Source organism: Garra rufa, chromosome 15 (assembly GCF_049309525.1).
Source record: "Garra rufa chromosome 15, GarRuf1.0, whole genome shotgun sequence".
Lineage (NCBI taxonomy): Eukaryota > Metazoa > Chordata > Actinopteri > Cypriniformes > Cyprinidae > Garra > Garra rufa.
Window position 1 is genome coordinate 4,567,120 of NC_133375.1, and position 25,144 is coordinate 4,592,263.

Consider the following 25,144-nt stretch of genomic DNA (forward strand, 5'->3'; position numbering starts at 1 on the left):
TAAGACATTAACTTGTAAGCATGAAACACAAGATACTTATCTTTTCTAATAAAAATACGATTTTATTGGATAAACCTAAAACATACAAACTAGTCTAACACATAAACACACGCATTCACACAGGTTGCAGAAAGAGAAAGTGAGGAAAGAATGAGTTTAAAGGAATGAAAATATGAAGTCCCAAGTTTATAGCAATATGTGCAATTGCTTAGACCTGAACAACCATCAATCACTTAAATAACCCTCGTACTGAGTCTCTCAATGAGGTTATTAAACTTTATATCAAATGCACTAGTTCAGCTAGAATCTGGAGGTTGTACTTGCGTTGCCTTTGTGTTGAGGGAATTCCTTTCGTTGCGTCATTCCAGAAAGGTGGTTTTCCCAAGGTTGTTGATTGGATGGAAGTTCGGTGGTCGTTTGTGAAGTCTTGGGCGTTGGCTGGTGGTGCGGAGTTGTGCGCTGGTTAAAGTTCAGGTGGGCGCAGACGTTTGGGTCACGGCTTGAGGCAAAACTTAACTAGAACACGAAACTCTCAACGGAAAATAAAGACTTAAAGTAAAAGACAGAAATGTAACAATCTCCTCATGTTTCCTTTAGAGGAATGGCTGGCATGCAGGCCAGCGTCCGAGAAGAACGCTAACAGCAGCGTCGGAACGCGGCGGCACGAAGACGTAAGAGAGTAAGAGCGTGATTTGATGGTGTCCTGAGTATTTAAACTCAGCTTTTGGACACATCCCAAATGGTGTCTTGACCAATTAGAACATTGTCCTAAGTCGGGGTACGGCTGGTTTCTCCTCCCAAAACATAAATCACAATGTTATCTTATCAGTCCCGTGGTCCCAATTTTCACGCTCTTTGCAGAATCAAATTTGGACGTGATTTCTATAACAGGACTATAATACATTTTACAAAGAAGTGAATTATATAAACATTTCAAGAATGCAATTTCAAGCTCAGACATACTTTTTGAACTTTTTGGGTGAAAACTTTTTGAACTTTTTTTAATCTTCTGTAGCTTCTAAAGAACAGTACTAAATGGAAAAAATATGATATTTAGGCAAAATAAGAAAAATGTACACATGTCTATTCTCTTCCAAAGTCCCTCAAATCATATAGTCAAGGGTTCAAAAACACAAAAATGCTGGAAAACTAAATAATTTGTGGGACCTGAAGGTTTTTTTTTTTTTCTAAAGAACAACAGGCAGTTAAACAGAACAACTGTTCAGGACAAACAAGGGACACATGAATAACTATAACTAAACAAAAAAACAGCTGTGGATCATCCAGGTAAGAATACAGTATCAAGAATCAAGGGGAGGTAAACTTCTGAATGGTGTAATTTTTTTTTAATGAATTCAACTACTATTTTCTCCTGTGGACTATACAGTGGTGTAAAAAAGTTTTGGCCCCCTTCCTGATTTTTTTTTTTTTTTTCATGTTTGTCACACTTTAATGTTTCAGATCATCAAACAATTTTAAATATATCAAAGATAACACAAGTAAACAAAATATGCAGTTTTAGAATGCAGTTTTTTTATTATGAAGGGAAAACTAAATTCAAACCCACATGGCCCTGTGTGACAAAGTGTTTGTCCCCTAAACTTAATAACTGGTTGGGCCATCCTTAGCAGCAACAACTGCAATCAAGCGTTTGCGATAACTTGCAATGAGTCTGTTACAGCGCTGTGCAGGAATTTTGGTCCCCTCATCTTTGCCTTTTTAAGGTCATGCCACAGCATCTCAATAGGATTCAGGTCAGGACTTTGACTAGACCACTCACTTCAGCCATTCAGAGGTGGATTTGCTGGTGTGTTTTGGATCATTGTCCTGCTGCAGAACCCAAGTTCGCATGCAGGCCATTTTTGCCCAGTCTCTTTCTTTTGGTGGAGTCATGAACACTGACCTTAACTGAGGCAAGAGAGGCCTGCAGTTCTTTAGACTTTGTTGTGGGGTCTTTTGTGACCTCTTGGATGAGTCGTCGCTGCGCTCTTTGGGTCATTTTGGTCGGCTGGCCACTCCTGGGAAGGTTCACCACTGTTCCATGTTTTCGCCATTTGTGGATAATAGCTTTCACTGTGGTTCGCTGGAGTCCCAAAGCTTTAGAAATGGCTTTATAACCTTTTCCAGACTGTTAGATCTCAAGTACTTTCTTTCTCATTTGTTCCTGAATTTCTTTGGATCTCAACATGATGTGTAGCTTTTGAAGATCTTTTGGTCTACTTCACTTTGTCAGGCAGGTCCTATTTAAGTGATTTCTTGATTGTGAACAGGTGTGGCAGTAATCAGGCCTGGGTGTGGCTAGAGAAACTGAACTCAGGTGTGATAAACCACAGTTTTGTTTTAACAGGCGGGGCAAACACTTTTTCAAACAGGGCCATGTGGGTTTGGATTTTGTTTTCCCTTCATTTAAAAACTGCATGTTGTGATTACTTGTGTTATCTTTGTTTAATATTTAAATTTGTTTGATAATCTGAAACATTAAAGTGTGACAAACATGCAAAACAATAAAAATCAGGAAGGGGGCCAACACTCTTTCACACCACTGTATGTAAACATCTTTTATAACGTTTATGTTATTCATGTCACTACTAAATAAACTATAGTATGGTCCCTACTATTTTGTAAAAAAAAAAAAAAAAAAAAAAACATTTTGCAGATACTAAAAGGGGGGGGGTGTAAACTTTTGACCTCAACTATATCTAGTTTGCCATTACTTATTTTACAAGAAATTAAATAAAGAGTACTTCAAGAGTACATTTCAACACAGTTACAGTACTGTCAGACAAATATAATTGCTCTGAAATTGCTGAAAAGGTTAGATGTCAGTCAAATGAGCATTGCATTTGCTTCAGAAGGCCTTTATTAACCCCCCAGAGTCATGTGGAGTACTTTTTTATGATGGGTAGATGCACTTTATTACACATTTACTACCATTATAAAGTTTGGAAGAGCCAGAACATTTTTTTTACATAACTCCGATTGTATTCCTCTGAAAGAAGAAAGTCATACACATCTAGGATTGCTTGAGGGTGAGTAAATCATGGGGTAATTTTCATTTTTGGATGAACTATCCTAAGTCTTAAGCATCCTTGTTAGTGTGCCCGCCTCCCATTCCTGAGATGTTGATTTGAGTCTCGCTTGTAGCAGTGCAAATAGAACAGGAATTCTAGACTGGACATTACCTTATGTACTTTGTTGTATTTCTGTCAGTTACACTAGGTAGAGTAGTTGCTGTCCCTTTACCTTTTTATCCCTATTTGTCACCTCAACCTTCCTATGTCATTTTGAATAATGCTGTCAGCTGTACAGTAAATATTAATAGCAAATTTCTGTGTTTTTGGTATTTGCACACATTGAGTGTACAGTGTACATCCTAGCGGAAGGTCACTGAGCATTGTTTATAACCAAAACAAATATTTCTCAAATGTGAGATGAGCTCAAGCAGAATGTCCCTTCAAGCTATTTTCCTCTGTACTTCAGCTCAATTATTCTCCCCAGAGAGAAAAACAAGCCCCCATATTTTGTCAGCTGGATTTCGGTTTCATAATCAGTGCTCTTCTGGTAGTGAGAACCGGTGCGGATGTATCGTGTTTTTCAACACTCTCAGGGTTTGGAGGACATCAAGCTGTCTTGTAATGCTGACCGAGCTTTTCCCTCTCCTAACATAAACACTGAGCATTTCTATTTATTTATCCTTCACTCTAGCACTATGATTGAGCTTTAGTGGAATGTAATATCGAGCCACTGTCAGAAAGTGCCTTTTAAGTTGTCAAGATTATATTATCCAATATTGTCAGAATTTAAGATCGAACCAATAGTTCCCCTTGTGTTCGATTAAGATCTAACAGTTTTAGTGAACTTGTTGATTCACCAGGGAGAATATGATATAGATATGATATATCATAACAGTGATTTGAAAAGCTACAGAAGTTTGTCTGTTGTTTGCTGCAGATGTGGTGTTTAGGTTGGATGATGGCACTATTATGGCTCATAAACCACTGCTCATCTCAAGCTGTGATTGGATGGCAGCCATGTTTGGTGGACCATTTGTGGAGAGTTGTACAAAAGAGGTACAGTGCATTCACATTATATCTAAATCAGTACCACTGGGAACACTGAGCTTTTAAAGATACAACACTGTGTACAATTTCATGTTTCGCCTAACATGACGTAATATAGTTTTTGATAGGAAAACTTTATTAATGAACACATCAGATTCTAATCTTACTCTTCTTGCATGTCACTGTAAATCTGAAATGTTATTCCTCTAAAAACAGACGCTTTGAGATTGTTACTGTGTTTTGTCAGGTGCTGTTTCCAAACACTACGCGAAGCTGCATGCGTGCTGTGCTAGAGTATCTTTATACTGGCTGCTTCTGCTCTCGCCCAGATCTGGATGCCATGGAACTCATTGTACTTGCGAACCGTCTCTGTCTGCCTCACCTGGTAGCGCTGACAGGTACACAAACAAACCTGCACACACTGTTTCTGCTGAGACGATAATGCATATAACAGACTGATCTCCGCAGGCAACCAAATCCTGTGTAAATTTAGACCTTTAACTGGAGTTGAAGATTGAGACAGTGACTGGAAAAAACACTGTGCTCTTTTGTACTGAAATATAATGCCACTCAAGGCCACAAATTAGTGATTTTTACCATGTTTAAAGGGTGTTTTTTTAGGCATAATGTAAAGCCAGTTTGGGGATTCTCTATGGCCTTTGATATACAGTGGGGAAAATAATTGATTTTGTAGGTTTGCCCACTGACAAAGAAATTATCAGTCTATAATTTTAATGCAAGGTTTATTTTAAGAGTGAGAGACAGAATAACAAAAAAATCCAGAAAAATGCATTTCAAAAAAAGCTATAAATTGTTTTGAATTTTAATGAGTGAAAAAAGTATTTGATCCCCTATCAATCAACAAGATTTCTGGCTCCAAGGTGTCTTTTATACAGGTAACAAGCTGTTACCTGTATAAAAGACACTTGTCCACAGAAGCAATCAATCAGATTCCAAACTCTCCACCATGGCCAAGACCAAAGAGCTGTTCAAGGATGTCAGCGACAAGATTGTAGACCTACACAAGGCTGGAATTGGCTACAAGACCATCGTCAAGCAGCTTGATGAGAAGGTGACGACAGCTGGTGTGATTATTCGCAAATAAAAGAAACACAAAATAACTGTCAATCTCCCTCAGTCTGGGGCTCCATGCAATATCTCACCTTGTAAAGTTTTAATGATGATGAGAACGTTGAGGAATCAGCCCAGAACTACACAGGAGGATCTTGTCAATGATCTCAGGGCAGCTGGGACCATAGTCACCAAGAAAACAATAGGTAACACTCCTGCAGTGCCCGCAAGGTTTCCCTGCTCAAGAAAGCACATGTACAGGCCCGTCTGAAGTTTGCCAATGAACATCTGAATGATTTAGTGGAGAACTGGTAAGGTAATACCAAAATCAAGCTCTTTGGTATCAAGCCGTATTTGGAGGAGTGGGAATGCTACCTATGACCCCAAGAACACCATCCCCATTGTCAAACATGGAGGTGGAATCATTATACTTTGGGGGTGTTTTTCTGCTAAGGGGACAGGACAACTGCACCACATCAGAGGGATAGTGGTCAGGGCCATGTACCATCAAATCTTGGGTGAGAACCTTCTTCCCTCATTGAAAATGGGTTGTGAATGGGTATTCCAGCATGACAATGACCCCAAACACACGGCCAAGGCAACAAAGGAGTGGCTCAAGAAGAAGCACATTAAGGTCCTGGAGTGGCTTAGCCAGTCTCCAGACCTTAATCCCACAGAAAATCTGCGGAGAGAGCTGAAGGTTTGAGTTGCCAAACGTCAGCCTCAAAACTTTAATGACTTGGAGAGGATCTGCAAAGAGGAGTGGGACAAAAATCCCTCCTGAGATGTGTGCAAACCTGGTGGCCAACTACAAGAAACAATCTGACTTCTGTGATTGCCAACAAGTGTTTTGCCACCAAGTACTAAGTCATATTTTGCAAAGGGGTCAAATATTTATTTCACTTGTTAAAATGCAAATCAATTTATAACTTTTTTGAAGTGCATTTTCTGGATTTTTGTTGTTGTTGTTATTCTGTCTCTCACTGTTAAAATACACCTACCATTAAAATTACCGACTAATAATTTCTTTGTCAATGGGCTGTTACATATGCATCTACATTTGCCAGGCAATTTCAGACATCTTTCAAAATGGATATACCTTGCATTCAAGGTACACATTTTGTGCATCACAATGGTGTTGACTGATGAATTTGCGCATGGTTTGTCTTTAAACATTAAAACACCAGATAGAAATGTAAACAACATTAAACACTTTTTTTCATCACACAGGGTCTTTATCTAATGTTAACAAATGGAACCTTATTGTAAAGAGTCATTTATTAACAAAGAACACAAACCAAAAAAAATAATTGCGATATATTCTGTTGTTTTTATGAGTGTTGTGTGTCTGTCCTAGAGCTGTACACTGTGAAGGTACTGACAGAGGCTGCCATGATGGGAGCTGATATAGATGGAGATGTTTTGCTCTATCTGGACATGGCCCAGGTAAGTGTACCATTGACAGGCAGAATGAAAACAGACCCATGTCAAATGAAATCCTATCCCCTTTTGTACCCCCAAGGACGACTGTTTGTAATGCATGATACTAACCTTTTACATTATAATAATAATAATAATTCATTACATTTATATAGCGCTTTTCTAGACACTCAAAGCGCTTTACAGTGTCAGGGGTATCTCCTCATCCACCACCAGTGTGCAGCATCCACCTGGATGATGCGACGGCAGCCATAGTGCGCCAGAACGCCCACCACACACCAGCTTACTGGTAGAGAGGAGACAATCTTATCTTGTGGAAGTAGCTAAACAACACCTCACATATAGTGTATAATATATATTTATCTAGATATTAAATTGAATTTTAACCTATTTTAAGTCCCCATGAAATCATTCTGTTGCCGCAGGTTGTTTTTCATGTCCGCGGGTTGAAGCTACCCCAATAACATAATATTTAGCCCCTGGAATGCTAATTTTACCAGAGGAACCCCTACCACAAAACGTGTATTTTCCCCCTTGGGAATTGTGATTAGTCTACTTTTGGGCTAGTTTTGAGTAGCAATTAGGTGGGTTTTGTTGCACTATAGAGGGGATAGGGAACGATTCAGACAATGTACATTTCTTTCCTTTGGGGCGAAGGATTCTGGTTTTGCATTGTGTCACACAAACCGCAGCTGGACACACTCAGTCTGCTCTGGTCCAGAGACACGATAGCACAGAGTGGATCATAGGCATGAATCGGTGCAGAGCATAACATACAGTCGTGGCAAAAAGTTTTGAGAATGACAAATATTAGTTTCAACAAAGTTTGCTGCTAAACTGCTTTTAGATCTTTGTTTCAGTTGTTTCTGTGATATACTGAAATATAATTACAAGCACTTCATACGTTTCAAAGGCTTTTATCAACAATTACATGACATTTATGCAAAGAGTCAGTATTTGCAGTGTTGGCCCTTCTTTTTCAGGACCTCTGCAATTCGACTGGGCATGCTCTCAATCAACTTCTGGGCCAAATCCTGACTGATAGCAACCCATTCTTTCATAATCACTTCTTGGAGTTTGTCAGAATTAGTGGGTTTTTGTTTGTCCACCCGCCTCTTGAGGATTGACCACAAGTTCTCAATGGGATTAAGATCTGGGGAGTTTCCAGGCCATGGACCCAAAATTTCAACGTTTTGGTCCCTGAGCCACTTAGTTATTACTTTTGCCTTATGGCACGGTGCTCCATCATGCTGGAAAATGCATTGTTTTTCACCAAACTGTTGTTGGATTGTTGGAAGAAGTTGCTGTTGGAGGGTGTTTTGGTACCATTCTTTATTCATTCATACAATGGCAAAATTGTGAGTGAGTCCATTCCCTTGGATGAGAAGCAACCCCACACATGAATGGTCTCAGGATGCTTTACTGTTGGCATGACACATGACTGATGGTAGCGCTCACCTTTTCTTCTCCGGACAAGCCTTTTTTCAGATGCCCCAAACAATCGGAAAGAGGCTTCATTGGAGAATATGACTTTGCCCCAGTCCTCAGCAGTCCATTCGCCATACTTTTTGCAGAAGATCAATCTGTCCCTGATGTTTTTTTTGGAGAGAAGTGGCTTCTTTGCTGCCCTTCTTGACACCAGGCCATCTTCCAAAAGTCTTTGCCTCACTGTGCGTGCAGATGCGCTCACACCTGCCTGCTGCCATTCCTGAGCAAGCTCTGCACTGGTGGCACTCCGATCCCAAAGCCTTCTTAACAAGAATTGAACCTCTTTCCCTAAAGTTCTTGATGATCCTATAAATTGTTGATTTAGGTGCAATCTTAGTAGCCACAATATCCTTGCCTGTGAAGCCATTTTTATGCAATGCAATGATGGCTGCACGCGTTTCTTTGCAGGTCACCATGGTTAACAATGGAAGAACAATGATTTCAAGCATCACCCTCCTTTTAACATGTCAAGTCTGCCATTCTAACCCAATCAGCCTGACATAATAATCTCCGTCCTTGTGCTCGTCAACATTCTCACCTGAGTTAACAAGACGATTACTGAAATGATCTCAGCAGGTCCTTTAATGACAGCAATGAAATGCAGTGGAAAGGGATTAAGTTAATTTTCATGGCAAAGAAGGACTATGCAATTCATCTGATCACTCTTCATAACATTCTGGAATATATGCAAATTGCTATTATAGACGTTTTTCCTGAACACGGAAGTAAGTCCGACTCTTAACTGAAAGAATGCTTTGCATTTCCGGTCTGCATTGTTTCTAGTCAAATTAGGGTATATTCCGAGCTAATAAACTAATGTTAAACCTATTAAAATGTTTTTAAAAAGCACATGGCTCCATAGCGCCATCACTTGGCAATGTCGCAATGACCGTCATTTGTCAGTGCCTCACTTTAATGAGTGTGTAGATGACACGAAGCAGCGGACGTTAGCTACATTAAAGGTCCACTGAAGTGCCTTGAAACACGCAGCGTTATTCTATGTGGTGACGTACTTTTAACTGAAACAAAAACATATCGCCCAGCCCCGCCCACTAATTTTGAATAGCCAAAAGCGTTCCATTTATATCTGCTCGGGCAAGAGCTGTTGAGCTCGGTAAAGCCGCATTTGTAAGCTTATGACAGCCACAGACTAATAAATTACCCCACAAATTCAATATGAAACTTGCTAAAACGAAATAGTGATCATTATCATGCTGAGGCTGTGTAGTTTAATACATGCCGACCGCACATATGAGCGCATATGATCTGCTCCGGGTTATTATTGCGTCTCTGTGTAGGGGGCGGGACACTACGGACTCTAGAGAGCATTTGATTGGACAGAACGTTTGATGAGAAACTGAAGTGCACGGTGATATCATCCAAATCCTTGATTCATATTGGCGGAAGTGACGAGACTGTACGTTTTGAATGCCCATATCTTGTAAACACGAATTTTGTCTTTGTTTTGCAGCACACTAGCTTATAGATCACCTTAAGGCTAATATATTCATACTTAAAGCCAAAAAACATTAATTTTGATTTCAGGGGGACTTTAAAAACAGACGGACGCTATTTGAATGGGTTCCTATGGAAACCGGAACAGAAAAGCATTCAATCTGACGTTAGAATTCGTAATGGCGGCGCTCATCGTTTACTTAGGAAAAAGGTCTATAAAAACCTAAGCAGCAATTTTTCCAATTTCCAATATTTATGTAATTCTCAAAACTTTTGGCCACGACTGTATATCAGACCCATTAGAATTCTATACAGAATGCTATATTTTATAGCAATATGGATAGGATTGTGGCTGTCATAAGCTGTCAAATGCAGCTTTACCAAGCTCAGCGGCTCTGGCCCAAGCTATGAATGAAACGCTATTGGCTGTTTAAAAAAGGAGGCAGGATTGCTTGATATGTCGTGCCCTGTCTTCCTGTTTGACTTGAAATTATGTCAAAACATACAGCTCTTCAGTGGACCTTTAAAGCCAATTCAGAGTGCACTGACAGACACAGATAAATGGCAACAGTGTTTTCTCAGATCAGTGTTACACTTAGTCTGCATTTGCTTTCACCAACTGAACATTTAGAATTAGCGTTTGTCAGGTGAAGTGACGTACTGTAATCTGGTGACTGTCGGGTTGGTTTGCATCTGTTGGCACAGTGTGATTTGGCCTTTAGTAGTAAACCTATTGTTGTGGAAAACAGAACACTGTTACACAATTTAGAGATTCATTACATCTAAAGGCCGATGAATGGTGCTTTCACACCGAGCGCGAACCGATTGTTTGCCTTCTGCTAATTCACACCTGCACGCTAGGTGCCGTCGACCAACAATGCATTTTTCCTCAGATATGTATCTTGTATATGGATTTAACATCATCCACTGCTCGATATACAGCATTAACTTAAGATAAATAAAGTTTGGTTCTATGCCAGAAACACAAACTATCTATAATGCTTACAAGAAAACATCTTAAAATATAAATAGAAGTAAAATTAGCATCATGCCACATTTGAAAATGTATATAATTATTAATGTATTTGCTTAAAACCCACTGTAAACCATCGAGTGCTTGTAATAACTTCTGATTGTGATCTGTAGTTGGATTCTATAATAGGCAGACATGCACACTTAGTATGTTTAATACACCGCGTTCCAAATTATTATGCAAATTGGATGTAAGTGTCATAAACACACAGTTTTTTGTTTTTCAATTAAACTCATGGATGGTATTGTGTCTCATGGCTCTTTGGATCACTGAAATGAATCTCAGACACCTGTGATAAATAGTTTGCCAAATGAGCCCAATTAAAGGAAAAGTACTTAAGAAGGATGTTCCACATTATTAAGCAGGCCACAGGTTTCAAGCAATATGGGAAAGAAAAAGGTCTCTCTGCTGCCGAAAAACTTCAAATAGTGCAATGCTTTGGACAAGGTATGAAAACATTAGATATTTCACGAAAACGTAAGCGTGATCATTGTACTGTGAAGAGATTTGAGGCTGATTCAGAGCACAGACAGGTTCGTGCAGGTAAAGGCAGAATGAGGAAGGTTTCTGCCAGACAAATTCATCAGATTAAGAGAGCAGCTACTAAAATGCCATTACAAAGTAGCAAACAGGTTTTTGAAGCTGCTGGTGCCTCTGGAGTCCCGCGAACATCAAGGTGTAGGATCCTCCAGAGGCTTGCAGTTGTGCATAAACCTACTATTTGGCCACTCCTAACCAATGCTCACAAGCAGAAACGGTTGCAGTGGGCCCAGACATACATGAAGACTCATTTTCAAACAGTCTTGTTTACTGATAAGTGTTGTGCATCTTTGGATGGTCCAGATGGATGGAGTAGTGGATGGAACATGTCCCAACAAGGCTGCGACCACAACAAGGAGGTGGAGTTTTTGGCCGGAATCATAGGGGGAGAGCTGGTTGGCCCCTTTAGGATCCCTAAAGGTATTAAAATTACCTCGGCAAAGTATGTCGAGTTTTTGACTGACCACTTTCTTTCATGGTACAAAAAGAACTGTGCCTTCCGTAGCAAAATCATCTTCATGCATGACAATGCACCATCTCATGCTGCAAATAATACCTCTGTGTCATTGGCTGCTATCTGCATAAAAGATGAGAAACTCATGGTGTGGCCACCATCCTCCCCTGACCTCAACCAGATTGAGAACCTTTGGAGCATCCTCAAGCAAAAGATCTATGTGGGTGGGAGGCAGTTCACATCAAAACGCCTCGGGTTTCGTATGAAACCCTAGTTCCTCGAGGGAACGAGACGCTGCGTAACTACGCTTTGGGAACGCCTCCAGCGTAACCACGCTCTGAAACACGTGTCTAATCAGTCCAATAGGAAAACGCGCTGTGACGTCACGGACGGGGTGACGTCATGAACCAGGAAACTATAAAGCACATGCGGTGAATGCAGCCGGCAGCTTCTGCCACCAGGAGCGCTGCAGGGATGCCGAAATTATGGACAGCGACGCAGCGTCTCGTTCCCTCGAGGAACTAGGGTTTCATACGAAACCCGAGGCGTTCCCCTTCGGGGAAGCTGCGTCACTACGCTTTGGGAACGATATACCCACGCCACCAGAATTTCAAAGACCTGCTGAATGTGTAGCAGGGAAAAGGGGGCATGTATGCCCAATATTGGCTGCCTAGTAGGCAGAAAAAGGCGAAAGTAGCCTGAGAGATAATGCCCTAAGGCAGAGTAATCAGCGAGCCTTCACTCATAGAAATATAAGGGCGAAAGTAGCCCGAAATAGTTACTGCTAACAAAGCAGAGTATACAGAGCCTCAGCTCATTGATAAATAAGGGCGAAAGTAGCCCGAGATAATTACTGCTGATAAAGCAGGATAGAGAGAGCCTTAGCTCATAGATAACATAGGGGCGAAAGTAGCCCGAGATCATTGCTGCTGACAAGCAGGATAAACAGGGGGGGGGGAAGCCCCACGTTAAAGGGCCCTACTCGTGGTAGGGGCATCAGAAAGCAAGGCCTGAGAGCCTGGGCTATGAGGGAGGTCTAACTCGTAGAACCTCACAAACGTAAGTGGCGTGGACCAGCCCGCAGCGTTACATATGTCCTGCAGGGAGACGCCTGACAGGAAAGCTTTGGTAGCCGCAACCTTGCGGGTAGAGTGTGCCTTGGCTTCCAATGGAGAGGGAAGGCCCAAGGACTTATATGATAAAGAAATGGCATCCGAAATCCACCGACTTAGAATCTGCTTAGAAGCTGGAAGACCTTTGTTATGAGGACCGAAACACACAAACAATTGGTCCGTCTTCCTCCACAGGGCAGCTCTGTGGACACACACAGTTAAGCTTCTGTTGTCCCGGTTCTTTAAAGGGAGGAGGACAGAAGGCCTGAAGCACTACAGGCCGCGGTACAACAGAGGGCACCTTGGGCACGTTCTGGGGTGCAGAAATGCTTTGACCATTCCAGGTGCAAAGTCTAGAAAGGAGGGGGCCACTGAAAGGGCCTGAAGATCACCCACTCTCTTAAGGGAGGAGATAGCCAAAAGAAAGGCTGTTTTAAAGGACAGCAGTTTGTCTGAGATATCCTCAATAGGCTCGAAAGGGTAGTTAGTGAGAGCCTCAAGTACCACGGCCAGGTCCCACGTAGGGACACGAGAGCGCATCGGGGGCCTCAGCCTCAGCGCACCGCGGAGGAAGCGTGACACCAGGGGAAGTCTCCCGAGGGAGGTAGCGCCGAAGGGAGCATGGAAGGCATCTATAGCCGCCACGTAGCCCCTCAACGTAGAGTGTGCATTACCGGCCGTAAGGCGGGCTTGCAAAAAGTCCAGCACTGAGCCTACTGGGCAGTGAACTGGGTCAATGTGGTGTTGCGTGCACCAAAGAACAAACATATTCCACTTCCTGGTGTATAACTTCCTCGTCGAGGGAGCTCTGGATTGGAGTATGGTCCCAACAACCTCGGTTGAGAGACCTGAAGCTAAAAGATGTGCCCCCTCAGGGGCCACACCCACAGCTTCCACAACTCCGGGCGGGGGTGTAGAATCAGACCGCCCGCTTGTGAGAGAAGGTCCCTCCTGACGGGAATTTCCCACGGGGGGCCGTCTAGGAGGGAGATTATGTCCGAGAACCAGGCTCGACCTGGCCAGAATGGGGCCACTAGTAGAAGACGAATTCCATTCCGGCGTACTCTTTCCAGAACTCCCGGGAGCAGAGCGATCGGGGGAAAAGCGTACAGGCGGAGCCTCGGCCACACCTGTACCATAGCATCCAGCCCCAGGGGAGCTGGATGATTCAGAGAGAACCAAAGGGGGCAATGTGTTGTCTCCTGGTTCGCAAACAGATCCACTTAGGCTTTGCCAAACTTGTTCCAAATGACCTCCACCACCTCTGGGTGGAGTCTCCATTCCCCGGGCCTCAGCCCCTGCCTCGACAGGACGTCTGCTCCCACATTGAGATGTCCAGGAATATAGACTGCTCTTAATGAGAGGAGTCTCCCCTGGGACCACACGAGGATCTGGTGTGCCAGCTTGTTCAAGGGGCGCGACCGAAGACCACCTTGGAGGTTGATGTAAGCGACCACCGATGTGTTGTCGGTGCGGACCAACACATGGTGATTCTTGATGTCTGGGAGGAAGTGTCTCAAAGCTAGAAACACGGCCTGCATTTCCAGGCGATTGATATGCCACGACAGTTGGCGTCCACTCCACAGACCTCGGGCTGAGCGGCCACTCATGACCGCTCCCCAGCCGGTGAGGGAGGCGTCCGTAGTTAGTGTCAGACGCTGACATGGAGCTCCCAACACCGGGCCCTGAGACAGGAACCAAGGTATCTTCCATATGTCTAAGGCACGAAGGCAGCGCCGCGTGACCTTGATCATACGGAACGGGTTGCCCCTCGGGGAAAACCCTTTGGTCCTGAGCCACCACTGTAAGGGCCTCATGTACAGCAGGCCAAGAGGTATAACGTTGGACGCTGCTGCCATGAGACCTAGCAGAACCTGAAACTGCTTTACAGTGAGTGAGTGGCCTAGTCTGACTCTCGCGACTGCGTTGAGAACTGACTGTACCCGTGCGGGAGACATTTGTGCCCGCATCGTAGTCGAATCCCAAACTACTCCTAGATAGGTGGTTCTCTGTGCCCTGGAGTCGCAACGGAGCCAGTGCCGCATCTACACACTTGGTAAAAGTTCTGGGTGAGAGTGCTAGACCGAACGGAAGAACCCTGTACTGGTATGCTTTGCCCCCAAAAGCAAACCTGAGGAACTTCCTGTGCTGAGGAAGGATGGAGATATGGAAGTATGCGTCCTTGAGATCTATTGTGACAAACCAGTCCTCGGACCTGATTTGTGATACAACTTGCTTGACAGTAAGCATTCTGAACTTGAGCCTCAGTACTGCACGGTTGAGCAGCCTGAGGTCTAAAATCGGACGCAGACCTCCATCCTTCTTTGGAACAATGAAGTAGCGGCTGTAAAACCCGGACTTTCTGAGATCTGGAGGGACCACCTCGATGGCCCCTTTCTTTAGAAGAGTGTCTACTTCTTGTTCTAAGACCAGAGCCTGCTGCGGGGCCACCGCAGTGGCTAGAACCCCTTGAAAAGATGGCGGAGGGCCGCCGAACTGAATTCTGTATCCTTTTTCTACTGTTCGCAGGACCCATTGAGACACATTTGGCAGAAGTTTCCACGCTGCTAAATGTTCTACTAAGGGAATCAGCCTCTCGAGGCTGACCTCTGGTGGTTTTAGAGATGATGAGCCCCTCTGCACCGTCGGTACAGACGGGCGGATGTAAAGAGAGGGGCTGCTGAGGGACCGCTGCGCCCTGAAGCACCTGAGGTGGCAGGGTTGGCAGACCGGCCTCTCGAGAGCACTGGGGGGAGGGTCCTCCCCCAGGGGGGCCTGCTCTCATCGGCCCTGGGCCATGGGCGTCAGGGCCTTTTTGTCGAGGACTTCTTTGCCTGAAGGACGGCCCTCAGGTCGACCTTCGGCTTAGAAGCCCCCGACCTGGAGCGCCTGAGGGTCTCTCCCTGATCTCCTTGGGGAGGAGCACGCATCGCGACGCTCTGCTTCTGTTGGTCGCGGTACGAGGAGCGGGTACTCGGATGGGGCTGCTCCCGTCCAGCAGCCCCAGAGCCTGAGCGGCGAGGAAGAAATCTCTGGAATGCCGCCGCTTGTTGCCGTGATTGTTGGAACCTGTCGACGACAGTCGCAACTGCATCGCCGAACAGGCCGGCAGGGACAAGCGGGGCATCTAACAGATAAGCCCTGTCACGGTCTCTCATATCTGACAGGGTTAGCTAGAGATGTCTCTCCGCGGCCACCATAACTGCCATGGACCGCCCAATGGCACGGGCGGTCTCCTTGGTGGCACGCAGAGCGAGGTCAGCGGTGCGGCGGAGCTCACTCACGTCGACCGCTGCCCCGTCCTCGCCCTCATCAAGCTCCTGCAGCAGGTCGGCCTGATATGCTTGGAGCACCGCCATAGTGTGTAGGCATGCTCCGGCCTGACCTGCTGCCGAGTACCCTTTCCCCAGCAAGGATGATGTAGTTCTAAGTGCCTTGCTGGGGAGTGCCGAGGCCTTCAGGGACGATGCTGAACTAGGGGACAGATAGCTGAAAGTGTCTGCTCGACCTGCGGCATCGCCCCATACCCGTGCTCACGTGCCCCCGCCACATTGGAATAAATGGCGGTGGTGGGGGAGTGGACGCGGGTGGAAAATGGCTTAGACCACCATCTCGACACCTCAGTGTGGAGATCGGGAAAGAATGGAAGGCCTCGGCGTGGAGGTGTGGTTTTGGATGGTAAAAACCTTTCATCTAACTTGGACCTTGTGTCAGTTTGAACTTTAGTCACCACGTCTGGCCACTCGATCTTTAATTTGGCAACAGCACGTGTGATCACCTCCACTAACTCCTCGTACTCGACAGGCTGGGAGGGCGTGGGACCAGCCTCCTCAACCATCTCCGCGTCCTCCTCCTCAGAAGAAGACAAACGGAGGGTTGAGCGCTCCTCCTGGAGGGAAGAAGCCACAGAGCGGGCTTCCACACCAGAAAGGGGCAGCGATCTAGCAGGGGAGGATGGAGAAAGGGGTTCACCCGTCTCCAAACTCGATACTAGATCTAATTGCGAACCCCACGAATGCAGACGCCGCTCTGCCTCGGCAGCAGCGGGGCCTGATCCACGGGGAACGCTAGCGAGGGCTCCTTCCTCGAAAAGAGCCCTCCGGGAGCGAAGCGTGCGGAGAGGAAGCCGCAAACAATGCACACAGTCAGCCTCCTCGAAGGCTGACTGGGCATGCTTCGCCCCCAAGCAAGATACACAGAGCGTGTGTGTGTCCTCAGCCGTGATGTATCTGGGGCATGGAGGAACACAACGCTTGAAACTCTTGCTTTTATCGCCCTTTTTTTTTCTATCTATCTCAGCACTCAAATAAAAGTAGAGCAAACTGGCTCTGAAAAACAGCACTGAGAGGACAAACATATTCAACACAGAGCGCGACTGAAAGACAGAAGCTGCCGGCTGCATTCACCGCATGTGCTTTATAGTTTCCTGGTTCATGACGTCACCCCGTCCGTGACGTCACAGCGCGTTTTCCTATTGGACTGATTAGACACGTGTTTCAGAGCGTGGTTACGCTGGAGGCGTTCCCAAAGCGTAGTGACACAGCTCGACGTTCCCGAAGGGGAACAGCAGCTCTGTGAGGCTATTCTGGCATCCTGCAAACAAATTCAATCAGAAACCCTCCAAAAACTCACAAATTCAATGGATGCAAGAATTGTGATAGCGATATCAAAGAAGGGGTCCTATGGTAAGATGTAACTTGCCCAGTTAGGATGTTTTTGATTGAAATAGCTTTTGATTTCAGTAAATATGACCACCTAATGCTGCAAATTCAGCAAATGCCCATTTTCAGTTCTTTACAACCTATACAATGTTTTAACTCTGTTGTGCATAATAATGTGAAACAGTGCATTTTCAGTTTTTTATTTTTGAAATAAATACTGTTATCATTAGGAGGTTTGTTCAATAAAATTCGAATTATACCCTAATGGTTGATGACTTAAAAATCATACTGACTGTCATTTGCATTGACTAATTATGAAAACCAGAGTAAGATATCATTTGCATAATAATTTGGAACGCGGTGTAACTCCACATTGCACTGCTTATTATCATAAACATATTTTATATCTGTTTGCTTTCATATTTCATGTGTAGAACAGTAGAAAAATGAAGAACAATGTAGAAAAATCTATTTTTTAAATACAGAAGATCTAGAGAGTGAACACGTTCAAACTCGTATAACACTCACGCACGTGGAAGAAAACCGACAGTGTTCTCCTCCAGATCACACAATTCAGTGGAGAATTAATAGAATTTATATTAAGAACATGTGAGAATAACCATCTGTTCTCAGATGCAATGATAACAAGAGCGCATCCTCTTCTCTCACAGAATACTCTTCTTTTGTGTTTGTTTACACTGCTTTTCGAAACAGCGCCGTCACTCTCGTCCTTTTGTGCAACAGCAGCTGCTCCGGGCGTGTGATGTAATGCTCAAACCTTATTGGACAGCCGTGTTTTCGCTTTGCAAAACTGAAAAGATTAGTCAGACAGGTCGTTAAAAAAACCAACATTTTTAACGACATTTTTAACACTTTTTCGTTGCGCGGATGTTCGCGGCCTATGTGGAAGCACTCATAAGAATCTGTTGTTTTATTCCAGCATGTACGATATACATTTTTTGCGCTCAGTGAGGAAAGGCTTTAACTCTGAGAGTACAACACTCAACAGGTTTGCTCTGATTCTGTGTAACTTGCAAACACTAACTGACAAAGATTTTTTTTTTTTTTTTTGTCTGTAGCTTCTGTATGGGTGTTTTTGGGCTTGTGTTTTGGCGCTATTTTATCTATTTTTACTATATATAAAGTATTTCTGATTTATTTAGGTTTGGGTTGTTCACAGTTTTTTCTTGCAGGATCTGGCAATACAAATGAATCAAGGCATGTACCTTTTTCCTGTGCTTTATTGCACTGCACATAGAGAAGAGAGACAACTCTGATACTTATTTAAATACATCTATAACAACAAGTTGTTGAGTTTGGTTCTGTACACACTGCATAGAATTTATGTAAATACACTTGTCACTACACTTTTTTTATTCGGCTGTAGAATGAAGTTGTCACTCCAGTAAATTGTTGAACTGTGTGTATTGTGTGTGCAGAACAGGATTAAGAACTAAATGGTGAATTGACAGTGTGTACGTAGCCAAAGTGACATGAATAAAAATGTTTTAGGAGTGATCAGGAACCAAATAGATGTTGTTTATGGGTCTAGGAGGGGAATCAACTCAGAAATGTTTAATTTTCTCCATAGTGTTTTCATCTACTGTATATGATTGTTCCCATTAGTTCCACTGTGCTCATCAGCTGACTGACTGGTGCCTCCATCACATCTGCACCAACTACAACAGAGTCTGTCGCAAATTCCCTCGCGACATGAAAGCCAAATCTACAGGTAATTCAGTAATGTTAACTCTTCAATATTACATTTATTTTAACTTCATAATTAATATTGACACATGACAATCTATAAAACTGAGACCTGATTTGTTAAGATTATTCATTTGCCATCTTTTTCTACTACAGACTTTTGTATTAAAACAAATTGTAGCTTGCATGCATCATTTACAAGATTCTTCATCTACAGTTGCATTAGTTCTCATAATTGCTATAAATCTTCTTAATAATCATGTTTATTGTATTATATTGTACAGTATATTGTTCTTTAATATTAAATTGACTTAAAGGAGAAGTTCACTTCCAGAACAAAAATGTACAGATAATTTACTCACCCCCTTGTCATCCAAGATGTTCATGTCTTTCTTTCTTCAGTCGTTTTTGAGGAAAACATTTCAGGATTTCTCTCCATATAGTGGAGTTCTATGGTATCTATGGTGTTTGAACTTCCAGATGAGTTATTTCTAAAAAAAAAAAAAAAAAAAAAAAAAAAGTCAGCTCTGTGTGTATTCTGTGTATTCCGTATTTGTATTATGTCAAAAAAAAACTCCCATCTCATTTTCACCTCCAACTGTAAAATCATCCTACATCACTGTTTTACCTTTTTTTTTTTTTTTGTAAAGGGCATTTGATCTCCTGTGCACGTTCAGTTTTTAAACACTGGGTCGGTACTTCTGCAGCGATGTAGGGCGTTCCCTTCCGGGAACTCGAGCTGCATCATACAACGCTTTGGGGAACGCCATTGGCGGGCCGCACTCTGAGTCATAGTCTGTAAACCAATCAGAAGACGGGAGTGACGTCACAGGCGCGGTGACGTCAGCGACCAGGAAGTATAAAGCACGTGCGTTTGAAGCCGGCGGCAGCTTTTGTCATTCAGCGAGAGCGCTCTGTGTCTGTGTATGTCTGTTGCATATTGCTGTTTTTCAGTGCCAGTTTGCACTACTTTATTTTGAGCAATATGTCAACTAAAAGAGGGGGAAAAAGAACTTTTAAAAGAGCGGTTGAGCAGCTGGTGTGACGGTGTGTCCCTCCCTGCCAACGTTTCATTGTTGGTGGGGATACACACGATCTATGTGCGGCTTGCATGGGTATGGAGCATGCAAGGTCAGCTCTTGCGGGGGCTGGCTGCCCGCAGTGTGAGCGTCTTCCACTGCGGGTGCTCCGCTCCCGGAAAGCCCTCTTCGAGGAAGGGGCTTTCGCTAGCGTTCCTCGCGGGTCTGGCCCCGCTTCCGTCGAGGCGGAGCGGCAGCTGCACTCGTGGGGATCGCAGCTCGATCTACTAGAGAGAGTTGAGACGGGTGATCCCCTATCTCTCTCCTCACATGGTGGATCGATTGACCTCCTCTTGGATGAGGAAGCCCGCACTGCGGTTCCTTCCCTCCAAGAGGAGGAGTCAACGCTTCTTCCGAGGAGGTTGATGTGGAGAGCGTTGCTGAACACCAACCGCCCCCCCCCCGTTCGCCTCACACCGGGAGGCACAGAAGAGGAGTGTTGCTACCCGTACCCCTCCGGCAAGACCTAGAGGGCGGGCTCAGCAACACTCTAAGCCGGGGGCTCTAAGACGAGGCCGGACCTGAGGGTCATCCTCCAGTCAAGGAGGTCCTTGGCTAAACGGCCCTGACGGTCGTGTTTCAGGGCTGGTGAGGGCAGCCCCTCTCGGGGTGGCAGGCGGTTCACCACAGTTCATGGTGACCGCCCCTCCTCGGGCCCCCTCAGGAGATCTGTCAGTTAACCCTGCCAGTGTTACAGGGCGCGGCAATCTCCTGCGAACATCATCTTCTAGTTGTTCCGCCCGGAAACGTAGCGGACCTAGAGAGTTCGCAACCCCCACGGGGGTCCTCAGAGCAATTAATTTAGGTGCATCCTGTCAGTACGCTGTTACAGGTCACCGAATCAGCTCCACAAATAAATCCAGAAACCAGTCTCGAGAGGCTGGTTCCCTTAGTAGATTTTCTGGCAGCGTGGAAACTACTGCCGAATGTATCTACATGGGTCCTGCGTACTGTAGAGAGAGGGTATTACTTCTAATTCGGCGCTCCGCCGCCACCTTTCAGCGAGGTATTTCCTACTCTTGTAAGCCCCGAGCAGGGCCTGGTAATGGAACAGGAAGTAAAAACTCTCCTGAGGAAGGAGGCCATCGAGGTGGTCCCTCCTCGACACAGAGAATCCGGGTTCTACAGCCGGTACTTCATTGTTCCCAAGAAGGATGGGGGGCTGCGGCCCATTCTAGAAATCAGACAGCTAAACCGCTCAGTCAGAAAACTGAAGTTCAAAATGTTAACTGTCAGACATGTCGTGTCTCAAATCAGGTCTGAGGACTGGTTTGTCACGATAGATCTAAAAGACGCATATTTTCACGTCTCCATCCTTCCTCAACACAGGAAGTTTCTCAGGTTCGCTTTCAGGGGCAAAGCTTACCAATACAGAGTTCTTCCTTTCGGCCTAGCACTCTCACCCCGAACTTTTACAAAGTGTGTGGATGCTGCTCTGGCTCCTCTGCGACTCCAGGGCATCCGCATACTCAATTACATAGACGACTGGCTGATCCTAGCCAGCTCGGAACAGTTAACAGCTCAACATTGAGATGTTGTTCTTGCTCACATGAAAAAGCTGGGGTTGAGACTCAACACCAAGAAGAGTGTGATTTCTCCACTGCAGAAAACCACTTATTTAGGTGTAGTTTGGGATTCGACCACGATGCAGGCACCTGCTCGGATCGAGTCGATACTTACTGCAGTAAATGCGGTCAAGCTAGGCCTGTCCCTCACTGTCAAACAGTTCCAAGTACTGTTAGGTCTTATGGCAGCTGCATCCAACGTGATACCTTTTGGTCTGCTGTACATGAGACTGCTACAGTGGTGGCTCAAAACCAGGGGGTTTTCCCCGAGGGGGAACCCGTTTCGCAAGATCAAGGTCACGCGGCGATGCCTACGTGCCTTGAACATGTGGAAGAAGCCCTGGTTCCTATCGCAAGGTCCGGTGTTAGGAGCTCCTTGCCGCCGCGTCACGCTAGCGACAGATGCATCCCTCACCGGGTGGGGACCGGTCATGAGTGGCCACTCAGCCCACGGTCCATGGAGCGATCACCATCTCTCCTGGCACATAAACTGCCTAGAGATGCTGGCCGTATTCCAGGCCCTAAAGCATTTTCTTCCAGACCTGAGAAACCGTCATGTGCTGGTCCGTACAGACAACACTGCGGTGGTCTATTATATAAACCACCAGGGGGGTTCTCGGATATAATCGCCCTCCTCGACGGTTCTCCATGGGAGATTCCCGTCAGGAGGGACCTCCTCTCCCAGGCTCGGGGCGCAATCTGCCACCCCCACCCAGAGATGTGGAAGTTATGGGTGTGGCCTCTGAGGGGGCACAACTCATAGAAGCTGGTCTCCCAACCGAGGTTGTCGAGACCATTCTTCAAACCAGAGCTCCCTCTATGAGGAAACTTTATGACCTTAAATGGAACCTGTTTGCTTCATGGTGTCATGAACGTCGGTTAGACCCAGTTCACTGCCCGGTCATTACAGTACTGGAGTTCCTGCAGACTCGTCTTTCCGCAGGGTTAGCTCACTCCACCCTGAAGGTGTACGTGGCGGCTATATCGGCTACCACGCCCCTCATGGTGGCCTCTCAGTGGGCAGAGACCCCCTGGTCACACGTTTCCTCCGCGGTGCACTCAGGCTGAGGCCTCGAGTGAAACCGAGAGTCCCCACGTGGGACTTAGCTGTGGTGTTAAAAGCTCTATGTAAGCCTCCATTTGAGCCCTTAAAAGAGGTCTCTGATCGTATGCTTACTTTGAAAACAGCGCTGCTGCTTGCTCTTACCTCTCTTAAGAGAGTTAGGGACCTGCAGGCCCTTTCGGTGGCCCCTTTATACATTGACTTTGTGCCTGGGTTGGCCAAAGCATTTCTCTACCCAAGAGCTGGGTATGTTCCTAAGGTCCCGTCTTCAACACCACAGCCGATTACGCTTCAAGCGTTTTATCCTCCTCCATTCGTGGAGCCCGACCATCGGAAGTATAACCTGCCATGTGGTGTAAATCAGAGCAACTCTTTGTTTGTTACGGCCCCCCTAAGAGGGGGTGCCCGGCTTCAAGCCCACTATCAGTAAATGGATCGTAGATGCCATTTCTACTGCCTAAGAGTCCTCTGGTCTCCCATCTCCGTTGGGAGTCAAGGCTCACTCTACTCGAGGCTTGTCTGCCTCTAAAGCTCTGATGGCAGGTGTCCCTATCCAGGACATCTGCAGTGCGGCGGGTTGGTCCTCACCTTTAACGTTCATCAGGTTTTACGAACTTGACCTCAGAGCCACTCCCGGCTCATTTGTCCTCTCGCCTTAGCAACAAGGCTAGGCCCAGAGTTTATCCTTCTTGTTCTGGCAGTTCCCCAGACAAGACATGTACGTTTATTCTTGTCCTGGCATCCCCAGGCAGAATCCTCTTGTGCCCTGGCATCTTCACCAGGTGCACTATTTATCCCTCTCTTCTGGTAGCTCCCAGATAGAGGTGTGTTATTACTCTTGTCCTAGCAATTTCCCTAGGCAGAGTTCCAATCCTTTAAGGCGCATTTCTCTATCAAGGAAAGTATGTTTTACCCCTTTCGGTCTGGCAATTTCCCTAGACGAAGGTGTATTACTCGTGTCCTGGCACTCAAATACTACCAGGCACTCCTTATCCCTCTGTGTTCTGGCAGTCTCCAGACTGAGGTAGACTGTTTTCTCTTAGAACTAGAGAATGTTTAGTCCTCCTGGTCTGGCAGTTCCCCAGACAGGAGATGCATTCCTACCCTCTTGGCCTGGCAGTCTCCCAGGCAAGTGGTGTATTACTTCTCCTCGCGGGCCTGAGGGCCGAGGAGTATCTCTCCCTCTTGTCTGGTGGTTGTCACAGACAGAGATGTATTACCACTCGCGTCCTGGCAAGTTCCCCAGGCGGAGCTATTCCAGTGTCCTGGCAAGTTCACCAGGCACTACTTGTGTCCCTCTTGTTCTGGCCGTTCCCAGACAAAGGAATACTACCTTCTCCTCATGTGCCTGAGGGCCGAGGATTGTATCTCCCACTTGTCTGGTGGGTGTCACAGACAGAGATGTATTACCACTCGCGTCCTGGCAAGTTCCCCAGGCGGAGCCATTCCAGTGTCCTGGCAAGTTCACCAGGCACTACTTGTGTCCCTCTTGTTCTGGCCGTTCCCAGACAAAGGACTACTACCTTCTCCTCGTGTGCCTGAGGGCTGAGAAATATATCTCCCTCTTGTCTGGTGGTTGTCACAGACAGAGATGTATTACCACTCGTATCCTGGCAAGTTCCCCAGGCGGAGATTTGTTCCTGTGTTCTGGCAAGGCTCACCTGACACAACTTTTTCCACCCTTGTCCTAGCAGACACTAGGCAGGGACTTGGAATTATGGGGGCGTGGGCATCTCGTTCCCCAAAGCGTTGTATGACGCAGCTCGAGTTCCCGGAAGGGAACGTCTCAGGTTACGTATGTAACCCTGGTTCCCTGAGGGAACGAGACGCTGCGTCATGGACCATAATCCCCGCATCGCTGCAGGACTCGCATCATTCCTAAAAGAGCTGCCGCCGGCTTCAAATGCACGTGCTTTATACTTCCTGGTCGCTGACGTCACCGCGCCTGTGACGTCACTCCCGTCTTCTGATTGATTAACAGACTATGACTCAGAGTGCGGCCCGCCAATGGCGTTCCCCAAAGCGTTGTATGATGCAGCGTCTCGTTCCCTCAGGGAACCAGGGTTACATACATAACCTGAGACGATTTTGAAGTTGGAGGAGAAAATGAGATTGGAGTTTTTTGACATAACCTAACTGTCTTGAACCAGAATACAAAGAATACACACAGAGCTAGACAAGATGAGCATGAGTAAATTGTCTGTAAATTTTTGTTCTGGAAGTGAACTACTCCTTTTAATGGACTTAATGGACAACATTATAGTGAGTAAATAATGTATTTTTAGGCTAACATATTTATTATTTATTAACATTAATGACATATTTTTGAATATATTGTTAATATTTAACACAAATTGTATATTTAATAGAATAATTAATCTTGTACACACAACCATTCAAAAGTTTAGGGCCAGT

General features: G+C 45.4%; 1 protein-coding gene across 1 annotated transcript in view; it reads left to right on the forward strand.

Annotated features, from left to right (window-relative positions):
- The window catches only part of LOC141287456 (rho-related BTB domain-containing protein 2-like), a 40,993-nt gene that overhangs the window by 15,444 nt on the left and 405 nt on the right, over nucleotides 1-25,144 (forward strand). Inside the window, exons 6-9 of the mRNA XM_073819605.1 lie at nucleotides 3,952-4,070; nucleotides 4,309-4,459; nucleotides 6,490-6,578; nucleotides 18,942-19,047. Of these exons, the coding sequence (XP_073675706.1) occupies nucleotides 3,952-4,070; nucleotides 4,309-4,459; nucleotides 6,490-6,578; nucleotides 18,942-19,047 (465 nt within the window). The remainder of the gene's footprint in view (nucleotides 1-3,951; nucleotides 4,071-4,308; nucleotides 4,460-6,489; nucleotides 6,579-18,941; nucleotides 19,048-25,144) is intronic.